This window comes from Epinephelus fuscoguttatus, linkage group LG23 (genome assembly GCF_011397635.1).
Source record: "Epinephelus fuscoguttatus linkage group LG23, E.fuscoguttatus.final_Chr_v1".
Classification (NCBI taxonomy): domain Eukaryota; kingdom Metazoa; phylum Chordata; class Actinopteri; order Perciformes; family Serranidae; genus Epinephelus; species Epinephelus fuscoguttatus.
The window spans coordinates 19,503,068-19,515,496 of record NC_064774.1 but is presented as its reverse complement, the minus strand read 5'-3'; the positions used below and the strand labels follow the sequence as shown (position 1 = coordinate 19,515,496).

Sequence of the window (12,429 nt, the reverse complement as noted above, 5' to 3'; positions counted from 1 at the left end):
CAGCTCTACAAAAATGTGTTTTAAGGCATTAAATCTACAAGTTATTGCCTCGATTTGTCTGCTCATACAACAATAAGTTGTGGCACTTCCATGGCCAGAGGCTGTGTTTTCCCCAAAGCAGTGGCATCATTAACTTTGGCAGACACTTCAGTTAAGTTATGACAAAAGAAAAAGCGAAACAAACACAGACAACCTGGCATCAAGGGGCATATAAAAGAAAAAATCCAATAAAGCAGGTACCCAACGTACCAAAGTTATGTCATTTATTAGAAGCTCAGAGAGGAAAAAGGAGGGAGGCGGTAGATGGAGGTATGGATGAGGTGTGCTGCCTGGATTACCTGGCTGGCACAGAGGAGGGAGCGTAGGATGAGTGTGAGACAAAGATGGGGGAAAAACAGAGCGGAGGTATCTGTAATTACAGGGACAGGCAGAGACACAGTGAGGCAGTAATAGCACACAATAACTGACACATCTGATGTGCCAATGATAGTGTTCCCATCACAGTGGGACATTAGTGGGCTGTGGCCGGGGTTTACCTCACCACAGATACGGTAACCTTGGATACAAGAACTGGGGGTAGGGGAGACTTGCCCTGATGTCAACTACGGAAAATTAAAGTGAGGTGAAACGTTTTAAATTGAAATACAAAAATGTAGCTTTTGAAGACAGACAAGATCAAACATGGCTGCCGCAATTTGTCTTCCTGAGGTAAAAAATCTGTGCTCACATCAAAAGCTAACATTGTCTTGCTTTAAACTTGATCTGACGTACAGCTGTTATCGTTCACGTTTTTTTTCTGATATGACAACTGCAAAACTACAAAAAGGGGATTTGATTATGTCTCACAATGCTTACTAGCTATCAAGACACAATGGTAATTCTTGTACTAATTAACTTGAAACTTTTTTTTTCCAGTTTCTCTGCAGGATTAGAAGCTCTTCTCCTTCACAATACACAGAGTTAAAGCTAACACTGCCGTGCTAAAGGTAAACTTAAACAGGATATCAGTGCTGTGCACACATTTGTTTAGGTTTGGTTTACATTAGCTGCCGGCCACACATGTCACTCTGCTACAAAACGGGTAAATATCTGCACCTGCACATTCACTACACACAACAATGACATTAATGCAGACTCAAGTGTGTAATTAACGATTAAAGAACATTAATGGTAATTAGAAAGCCACTCCAAAAGCCACACAGGCACACACCGATACTTTGTCCCTACAGGGGCGGCTGTTCAGACCACCACCACGGTAAACTGGCAAACAGAAAAAGTGTTCCCTCTGCACAGGCACGCATATGATAATTGCAGTGAAAAATGTTTGACTTAAAGGGCTGAGGGTTGGTGTCTAATGCCAAAGTAATGATGCTGTGGAGGGAAAAAGTGGAGCATCAAAGCAAAGCGGGAATTGAACCTGTCAGGCTCCCTGACTTCAAAACAAACTGATAGACCTCAGGGGTTAAGTTGCCATGGTTTCTGTTTTAAAATAGACATTAGCAATAAAAGGTCTCTGTTCTGTTCTGATCTTTTTTGTAGGTAGAAAGCTAATAATGTTAGTATAGCGTTTTTTATAACTCCCATATTTGCTTTTTTAGCTCTGTTTTGGTCTCCACCAGCTACTGAGGGAAACATCTGGCTCTTAAGCTGCTAAATTCTCCACTACATTCACCTGCTAGTTGCTTACTTCGTCTGTCTGTCGTCTGGAGTGCACCGTGGGTTTACATACAGTGGGTTTATTAGACTTTTTATATTGAAAACAGCTCCCTGTTGCTGCTACAAACAGGGTTAATAAGGACGAAAATAAGCTCAAAGTTGCTTAAATGCTTTGTAGAGCTGACAGGAAGTGCAGAGATAGGTGATACTTATCTGCCCATAGTCATTCAATCCATTGCTGATACAAACATTTTGATTATTACAGCTTCAAGTTGCCAAATTTGTCAAAATCTAATAAAGAGATGAGGGACTTCTGGGAGTAAAAAAGGGCGGTATTGTGGTGGTGTTGCATGAAAAGGGAAGAAAGGAGAAAAGAGCAGGGTTTTAAAGGGACAAGATAAACAAAATGAAGCAAGAACAGGAAGGATGAAAGTCAGACAGACAGAAGAGAAAACCCAACAAGTGAGGAGAAGCAGATTGGAGGTCTAATCCTTCTGAAGTGCAAACAGCCCCGAGGGGAGTGATGGCATTATGGAGAAGGGACCGGGCACGTCGAACAAGCTAAGACAGCACTCCCACCGAGCATCCAGCCAGCCAAACACTGCCCCACCTCAGCTCCTCTCTGACAAGCCTAAAGACCTTCACAAACACACCCCCGGGGCCTGAATATAGATAGAGTAACCCCCCATCTTCCCTCCCCTCTGACGTCCCCCTGCTCTCCCTCTCCATTTGAGGTGTTTTTGCTCGTCTTCCTTTCATGAGAGGTAGAAAAGCAAAAGACAAAGTGCAATAAACAAATCTGGACAGCAGAGTGCTGGAATGTTAAGCCGATGGTGCGGCCGAGAGCCCCTGCTGCCTTTGTGCTCCGACGACCTCTGACCCCTGGAGTTCACCGTGACCAATCGCGGGACAAACTGACAGTGTGAGAGCCAGAGGGGGTCCGAAATGTGAAAGTGGCGCTGCCGAGGACTCCGCAGATGGCGGAGGATGATGGTGATGACATGTCTCCTTGTCCTGTCCTGCCATTTGTTGCCACAACCTTTAAATTGGTTCAACACAAACCAATAAATTTAATGACTTTGGCATCAAAATTCCAGTATGTACCACAGCTGCCAAAACTAACAACACCCTCGATGCCATATCAGCTGCTAAAACACACAAATAAAGTCGGAATGCAAAAGACGAAAATAAAAAATCTAATATAATCTTAAGAGCTATTAAAGGGCAGCAACAGCCTCGTCACTTTATCAGATTGATTACAATGATTCCATCATCCTTATCAATAATTTTCAAACATTGGTCCACATCTGCACCAAAGATAACAAACTTTTCATGCCTTTAACCCATACCCGTAAACATGACACAGACAGCCTTCGTTTTGGGGAATGCATGGAAAGATGGATGGATGCAAACGCATGACAGGTGGGATTTTGGAGGATTGCGCAACGCAAACACTGTTACCAAGTAAAAGACGAACACACCAATGAAAAGGAGGGAATAGGAGGGCAGAAGCCCGAATCTGTCAACAGTTAAGCCAACACACCTCTCTCGCTCTGTTGTTTTTGGATGCTTTAACAGATTCTTATTAGGCATTAAGCATCTCAGAGATTGCTCAACATTCTTCATAGACCTGGCTCATGCAAGGTTCAGGGCATCCCAAATGAATATGACAAAGGTCACTGTCATCAGGTGGAAAGCTAATAATGCTAGCCAAACATTTGCTCCTTCAAAACTGAACACAAATGTACAAAATCTAGAATTCTTCACTTGATTAATAGAAAAGGATATCAATATTAGTCAACACTGACAGTAATTTTTAAATTGCAGCAATTTTAAGAGGCAAAAAAGCAGCATAAGTGCTATTTCTGCCATTTGCTGTGTACTACACTATATAAAATCTTCCAGAGAACATGCAACTGTGTACAACCATAGTGCATTCAGTGACAGTTAAGCCTAAACTTCTCTTTCTGCATACTTGATATTTATTCCACACATTAATCTCTTGACCTCTTGACTCAAATTATCTTTACATGTGCACCAATGCTGTGTGACATTATCTACCTGAAAAGCCAATGTGTAGTTTTGAAGAGGGTATTTCCCAGTGGAAAAAAGGGCCTTCATCCCACCTGCACTAACAACACACACAGACACAGAGGCATATACAATTTATGGGGCTAGGAAACATGCACAAATGCATGTAAGTACCACACAGGCAGCAGAGTCTTAACTGTGGGCGTGGGAGAGGAATAGCAGGGGCTTTTCAATGGTACGTTAAACCTGCTATGTGTGGTTTATAGGTTTCCTCGTGCACTTAGTGACAAAGTGTTTTCCTCTGACGAAACTACAGAGAGGATAGTAGGGTGAGACTGAAGGGAGGAAATAGAAGGGTTATTCCAGCTTTAAAACATGCAAAGAAATTAGGACTATGCGGGAAGGAAAAGAGACAGAAAAACAATAAGTAAGAATGAAATGATGCAGAGAAAACAGACCTCCTGACTCTTCACGACCGACGACATGCACCACAAACCGAGACAGAGCAGCATGACCTAGTCACATCAGACACACGCTCTCCAGATTTGCCACTCAGCTCTTTGCCTATCACATTTCAAAACAATGTCAGAACTTTTTCATAAACTTCACTAATCTCATCCTGACCCAAATTATCAGCGTTCATTCTTGTTTCAGGAAAAAGCCCTTGGGGAATGTAAACTACAGCAAAGCAACTCCTAAACATCCAGGGACATACTGATAATTTAAACCAACACATACTTAAACCCTGAAAAATTTTAACCAAAGAGTAAAGTAATAAATTATGTTTAATTAAGTCTGACAGGTCTGTCTGCACTACAATTGTGTGGTTTGGGTTTTTGTCACCTTGTTTTTCTCATACACAGCAAAAATGAGACATTAAATTGATGCTGTGTGAATCAGAAGCACTTAAAGAGCACAAGACGATATTAACTCAACTCAACTTAATTTATATCGCACCTTTCATACAAACATGCAGCCCAAAGTGCTTCACATGGCAAACATGCAGATAATAGGGCTGCAAATAACCATTATCTTCACTCTTAATTCATCTGAATAGTTTCTTGATTAAATAATTAATAGTAACAGAATACTGTGACAGACATTTTAATGTCCCAGAGCCCACAGTGGCATCTGCAAATTACTTGTTTTCTTTTAACTGTCCAAAACCTAAAAAATATTCAGTTTGCCATCACATATGACAAAGAACAACTGGAACCAGCAAACATTTAACCATGTTGCTTGAAAATTATTGAACTGAATGTCAAAATAGTTTCAGGTCTATAAGCAATGCATTTGGAGCTCCTGTATTTAAAGCAGTAATGAAATGTTTTAAATTTTGCAAAAGAGGAACTTATAAAATACTTAAAAGACAGGAAGGTGAAGAGGTTATGGGGGACCACCACTTGCAAATCAAACCACAAATCAACCGGTAATGGTTTGCCTGACTTGTGGAAGCAGTGAGGGCAAAAAGTGATAGGAAAAGGGGGTGTGAGGGGGTAATGATCGGGTTAGGGAGGGAGGGGAGGAGTGCAGAAGGGAAAGGAAGGAAGGAGGAGGTGGGGGACTTAGTTGAACTGGGGAGGGTCTAGCAACCACAAATCAAGCAGTGATCAGTCGCCTCACTTAGCGTTTCTGGAATGTTCCAGCCTATAGCACCTGCAGGGAGTGAGAGACAGCCTGACAAGTCCTGCCAAGCTCTGGAGGAATTCAAGGAAGGGGAGGGAGGGAGGCAGAGGGGGAGTAGCTGGATGTCCCCGCACCAGTTGTCAGTATGCAAGTTTTCAGCATCATTTTTGCACCAAAACCACTGCTGGCATCTCTATTGGTATCTCTTGAATTCTCAAGATCCTACGTTTCCTGTGAAAACCTTTGCGTTAAATGCCACCTCTATAGATTATCTACAGTATTAACAACTTTATCACATTAATTTATCTCCAAGAATTACAGACTTTGCAACAACGAAAACTTATTAAGAAACTTAATATTCAAAAACTGAGAGAAGCATATAGTTTTGCTCAGACGTCACTCCCACACCTAATTTTGACAATGCAAACTTGATCACTTCTCATGCAAGTCTACTACCTGATTATCATAACACAGAAACATAAATGGAAACCAATGGGTGTGCGGAACAGTAAGAAAACGACATCCAAAAAGCTAAAACTGCATAGTGAGCATCAAAAATGTCAGCAAAAACACAACATAGCCTATATGTGACTTGTATTTTATGGAGATTAAACTTGCAAAAACACTACCTGCCATAAGATATTTCAAACAGGATAAAAATCTAAATTTCTGCCTTGAAATACACTCATACAACATAATCCACAAGTGTCAAACTTGTTCTTAAAACCCTAATTTGTCACCACACTGAGATTAAACAGTATGTACAAATGTGTACAACCCATCCATCTTGCATTCCAAAAAAAATGTAAAGAGTGCATTTCCTAACCATCCAGGTAGTACAGAATTGCCTGCTTCAACCCTTAACTCCCTCCTGTCCTTCCCATCATGCCTCCTCCCCTCTCCTCACCATTCCTCCTCACCCGAGTGTGATGTTTTCCCTGTGCCAACAGCTGTGTCAGCCCTTACAGACACGTCTTGCTCTCTCTGTATGTTCACTGAAACATCATTTTCAAAAAAAGTCTGAGTGGAGAATAAACTGAGTTGTCCTCATGTTTCCAGAGTCCTTCATCCCTATCGTTTTAGGTCCCTTGATAGAAACTAACCTTGTAAGAGATAGATAAGAGCCTGCTTCACAGTTCAAAATGCAAAAGAACAAAAGGAGATGAACACTTCCAGTGCAGTTTGAGTTGTAAAATCTGTTCAGCTACTGCAGAGATATCAGTGTTTAAAGTCAAGAAAACTGTCTTGGCCACAAATATGTAGGTGTAAGGAACACCAGTCGGCTGTAAGCTGCAACGTACTGACCCAGGGAAACATACACTTAACATATGACCTAAGGAAAAATATTGCTTCAAACCTAAAACCGTTTGAAATGTCCACTTCATGTGTCACATTAACATGATATTGAGTTCGGAAAATAGGACCCCTGGAGGAACATAAATCTGCCCCCGAATCAGCTAGCAATGAAATAATCCAGAAATATAACAACCAGGCTAAAAGTAGTGAACTCCTAAAAGAACTGTTGTGGTGTGGAGTTACTAATAATAAAAATAATGCAAAATAGTTCAAAACATACACATATTTACTGTAAGTTAATGTGACTGAATTAACGCTTGAGAAGACTCAGTTTAGTTAGCCTGAACAAACTATTGGTTTTAGCATCATAATTAGCTGGTGAACTTACTAACCAGCAAGCCAAACAATGCTAACACACTATTACTCCACAATATACATATATTTCTGAATTTACTGAGTTGATATTGCTCAATTAATGTTTGTGTGTTAAGATCTTAGCTCTATGGCCTGTAGCTTGAGAAGACTCAGCTCAGATAGCCTGAACAAACTGTTGGTTTTAGCATCTTTACTAGCCAGCTAACTCACTAAGCACCAAGCTAAACAATGCTAACACACTAGTACCCCAAAACATATACATATTTCTAAATGCACTGTGACTTACTGTGGCTTAATTAATGTTTGTGTGTTTAGTTCTTACCTCCCAGTTAGCACTGCAGTCTGTAGCTTGAGAGGAGTTAGCTCGGTTAGCCTAAACAAAATGTTGGTTCGAGCATCATTACTAGCCAGCTAACTTGCTAACCAGCAAGCTAAACAATGCTAACGTGCTAATACACCAAATAAACACGTATTTCTGAATTTAATGTGACTTAGTGTTGCTTAATAAATGTGTGTGTGTTTAGCTCTTACCTCCTGGTAACACTGCTGTTTGTAGCTTGACAGGTGTCAGTTCAGTTGAACATATTGTTGGTTTTAGCTAACTCGCTAACCAGCAAGCTAAACAATGCTAACACGCTACACCTTTCCACTACCAAAGCTAGCTTCTTCAAAACTTCTTCGTACTTGGTGTACAGCAATACATATAGTAGGTTATATTACAGTATTATTCCAATGGAGGCCGCAGCTAAAAGCTAATGGAGTTGTTGCAAGGTAACATTTATGTGTGCAAGCCCTGGACCAAATCTCATGAAAAGCAAGAGCCAGTGTGAACTTTACGTATCTGGAACAGTAAAATACACCTAGTTTACACTTTAACCAAATTCAAGAGCCATCCATTAGCCTACATTACATAAAAACATTAGTTTATGTTTGTGCAGTTTGAGTGCAAAAGTTTATAAAACATTTTACATAAGTGCAATCTTGATATGTGCTATCTTTAGTGTTACAGCAACCATATCCACAATCGACAAATATGTATGCCTTTAATCTTATCTGATGACACTGATAACAATTGAGAAAAACCTGTTTTACGTTTTATCAGCAGCACTGAAACTTTCACATTTCACTTCAGCCAAAAGCACACATTACTCTGGGCCGGACCGCCGCCTCACCACGGCGATACCCAAAGACACAGTTACCAAGGTTACGTCAGCCCAGACCACCCAATGAACTCATCTGTCAGTCACTCAACACACATACAGACATATCCATCCACTCAGCCACCCACACACACGCACAGATGTAGGCTACAACACAATACAACAAGGAGGTGGGAAGTGGGTGGAGGAGTCAATTCAAAGTCAATGCAGCTCCATCAAATGAGCCCTATTGAGACACAGGAAGCTTTTTTGCTGCTGATTCGCTTTAATGTTTCCCTGTCAGCTTCTCTGTCACAGCTGATGGCAATCTTAGTAGCATTTCCTGTCACTCAGCTGGTAGAGCAAGGCACTGACACTGCTACGGTTGAGGGTTTGGTTCCCTCTAGAGCTGTATAGTGTAGAATTATGATATTACAAGCGGCTGTGGGGTTTAACTGGGTACATTTACCCATGAACTGTACTTAAGTGCTATTTTAGGTACTTGTACTTAAGTATTATGCAACTAAATATAACTTTTTTTTCTCCACTTCATTGACTTCATTGCTTAAATAAGTAGTTCCTCTGTATGCTTTTACATATAAAGATCAACTTAAACATAAAAGTATAATTCGTTGCTCTAGATTTAACTACAAACTGATATATGATGCCATAAGACGCTTTGGATTAAATGGTATTTTGTCACCACTGGTCACCACAGCTAAATATTGTACAGATATTACAGATATAGCTCATACTTTTGATCGTCTTCAACCACAAATCCTGCCCAATGAACAAGAACAAAGCCATGTTGCCCCCTATCAGCCTAAATGACATCAAAACACTTTACTTTAACTCCCTTTAATTTTTAGCATTTATAAGCAAAATAAAAGCCTTTCATAAATCATCATAACACTCCATAATGTAGTTTTAAACAGATAAAAGTGTCATTAATGTATTTGTCAACTACTAACTCTTCATGTGGGCACCCATAGGTTTGTGTATAAACAGATGTTATCATATCATACTATCATACTGTTGTAAACAGATGAAAGAACAGCAATGCACTTTACTGTATACAGTAAAGTGCATTTTAAACCATTTATCAAACATTTATATGGTGCTTATGAATGCTGAATAGGGAGGGTTCGAGTAAAGTGTTGCTAGAACTTGAAATGTAGATATACATGGTTTGACAAAAAGACTTCAGGTGGGATAAATTGGAATAAAAGAGAAAACTGGGTAAAATTAAAATGACAAACTAAGGAAAACAGATTCACAGTATAGTAAACAGCACTTATTTACCAATAAAAAAAATGAATTAAATGTTTAGATGTGTTTTTGGGTGGTGAAAGGAAAGTCGTATTCCCTATTTGCTTGCACTCTTGCAGCAGCAGATGTGTCCCACAGCAGTACGAAGTCTTGCATAGGTGTGGCTTGAAGAAGGCCCGTCGCCCCAATAATCTCCTTATTTTAAATATTCAACAGCAGGGCGGGGTTTGAATTGCAAATGACTCTGAGCGGGCCCACTCAAATATGAACTGCTTTTTCAGTCCCTAGGGCTACTTCTATATGCAAACTTCACACCAAAGCTTAAAAAAAAAAACATCCATAGCTCAGACAGAGCACAAATGACGCAACGTTGGGTGTAACGGGAAAATTAAATTTCAGTAATATGACATTTAAAAAAAGTCATGCAAATCACTTTAAAATTTTGTGTCGTGACAAAGAAAATATTCAGAGATGTGTCTCCTCATGCGACAGACTGAAGACACCCACAACGTGACGCATGGAGGCATAAAGGCATGTTGGAGACCTGTGCAGAGTGCGCGTCTCTACACATGTCTGAAAATCACTTCATACACATTTAAACGTTGAATTAATGCAACAAGCTGTGTTAAAATGTCATTTTAAACATATTTAAAAGTGGGTTTAAGTAGTGTAGAGTGGTCACATTGGATAAGCTGAGACATTTATGTGCAAAACATTCATGAAAAGTATCTCCTCCGGCAACTTTACAGGCAGGATGCATGAAAGCCGTTCATCTTCATCGTTTATATGTTGCATCTGCGCTCTAAATAAACCGAGTGGAGAAGCCACTTCACCTGAAGGAGTGTAATAATAAGCAAATAGGACTTACTCCGTGCGCAGATCTCACCGCCAAGGCGACTGCTACTACACAAATCCTGCCAGAGAAATAAACATTTCAATGTTAGTTTCCCCCGGTGATTATCTGGCAGGTAGACTGCGCCGGAGCACGGCTAATGTAGCCTGCAGCCGCGACCAGAGCTGCGGCTGTTTGCAAAGCCGAAAACTTTTGAAGAAATCACTCTGGAGTGTGATTTGCAAGAGAAAAGCAACTTACAGGAATTTCATTTTGATCCGACTGGCAGAGGGGGAACCGCAGGTCGAGACTCGATCCCCTTGTCTTCACCAGCAAGGCACTTCAAACGCGCTCATCGACGGCTCCAAAAAACCCCTGTCATCTACCCGGAGACAGACACACACAGAAAGAGAGAGATAAAGTAGTCCCACCGCCAAACACACCCCGCATTCACACACACACACACACACACACACACACACACAGCCTCACGCGTAAAAACACAACCAGCACGAAAGCTGCCTCTTTCTGTGGGTGATTTCTTTCATAAAATCAGAGCTTATCCAACTCACCAAAGTTGCAGCGGCGAAGTCGCTGCTGCGCTCTCCGGGTTGTTGCGCTTCAACTCAGCAGCGCACCACAGCAGCAGGGAGAGGAGGGGCCAACACATGTCATTCATGCCTCCATAACGTTTGGCTACAACAGGAGATTTTACCCACGCACACATCATAACCTCGTCAGTCTGTGTGGAGCAGCAAAGGGGACTCATCTGTCCAGGAGAAATTTCTATATGGTTTTAAAACACGAGAAAAGCAGAGAATTAGAGAAAACATTTCATTATTAAAGATAATAAAAAAAGACATCCACATATGATTCTTAATTATGGGTTTATAAAAACATTAATGAACATTTTTGCATTTTTTCTTTTCTGTACCCCCCATAATATACCTAAAAAGTTAGTCTGTCTATAAACATTGCAAAAATTAGCACCACAATCTGTATAATAGTCCTGCCAGTCTCTATAAGGACATTAAGTCTGGTACTAAACAGTAACTTTCATGTAATCTCATGTGGTTGCATTATATTTCTGCTGTCCATCATAAATTTGCATGTCATAGTTTTCCTTTAAACTTCTAAAAAACAAGGATGCTGACATATAGGATACTGCAGTATTTTCATGGTTCTGTGTTGTGATAAATATCTTAAGTATGAGATAAAATTAAAAATTTTGTTTGAACACCTCTGTCCTGATCTTGTCGACAGCTTGTTTTTTAGCTGTGGTGTACCACAGAGATCCTGCCTGGGACCTCTTTAGTTTCGCGCTGATGTAGGAATTTGAAGGCATATTATTCATTGTCATTGCTCCTAGAATCAGAATATTACTTACCTGAACTGTACACGCAACCCTAACCTAAAGTCCATTGCCTATAGTAGAAAAAGTTTAAAACTTAGATGCTTGAAACTTTCTTAAAAGTTAGCTAAAATTGGCCCATTGGATTTTGAATTCATGATCATCTTTGCAGCAATGCCAGATCCCGTCTATACCAGTTATACGGTGACAAAAGGAAATGTGGTTCCTCATTGTGGGTGGAAAAACTAATAGAAACACCTGTCAGTATAACACAATTCAACAGCATCACAAACTTCAGACTCCAAAATTATCTGTTAAATTGTTAAACAGTTACAAAACATGAATCAAACATTATAACCTTTGGGAAGGTAGGGTTACTGTGGAACTGTTGTTGCTGGCAACTAGCTGTACTAGCCTATTTATTTGACATTATGAGAATAAGGACATCAAATTACACACAACTGCAAAAATGACAATAACACAAAACTTATTTTTCTTGCAGTCCCTGATGTCCAATAAACTCCATGTGGTTGCATTATATTTCTACTGTTCATCATAAATTTGCATATCATAGTTTTCCTTTTAACTTTTCAAAAACAAAGATGCTGCACATATACTGCAGGGTTATCATAGCTCTGTGTTGTCATATCTATCTGAAGTATGAGATAAAATTGAAAACTTTGTTTTAACACCTCTGTCCTGTTCTTGAAAGCTCTAAATATGGTGCAGACACTGATTTACTCAAGTTGCAAACAGTTGCAAATGTTCTATTTTAGTTTAACTTGAGTGAGTCTTCAACGGTTTATCACAACATGTTAATTTATCTACTAAAAGGTTTTGTTGAAATTACATAC

General features: G+C 40.0%; 1 protein-coding gene across 4 annotated transcripts in view; it reads right to left on the bottom strand.

Annotated features, from left to right (window-relative positions):
* Positions 1–10,863, bottom strand: part of col4a6 (collagen, type IV, alpha 6) — a 134,163-nt gene extending 123,300 nt beyond the window's left edge. For all 4 annotated transcript variants that reach the window (XM_049569536.1, XM_049569538.1, XM_049569535.1 and 1 more), the window contains exons 1-3: positions 10,797–10,863; positions 10,486–10,606; positions 10,261–10,306 (exon numbers count right to left, since the gene is read on the bottom strand). In XM_049569536.1, coding sequence (XP_049425493.1) covers positions 10,261–10,306; positions 10,486–10,496 — 57 coding nt within the window. In that variant the 5' untranslated portion in view covers positions 10,497–10,606; positions 10,797–10,863. The remainder of the gene's footprint in view (positions 1–10,260; positions 10,307–10,485; positions 10,607–10,796) is intronic.
* Positions 10,864–12,429: the final 1,566 nt, after the last annotated feature.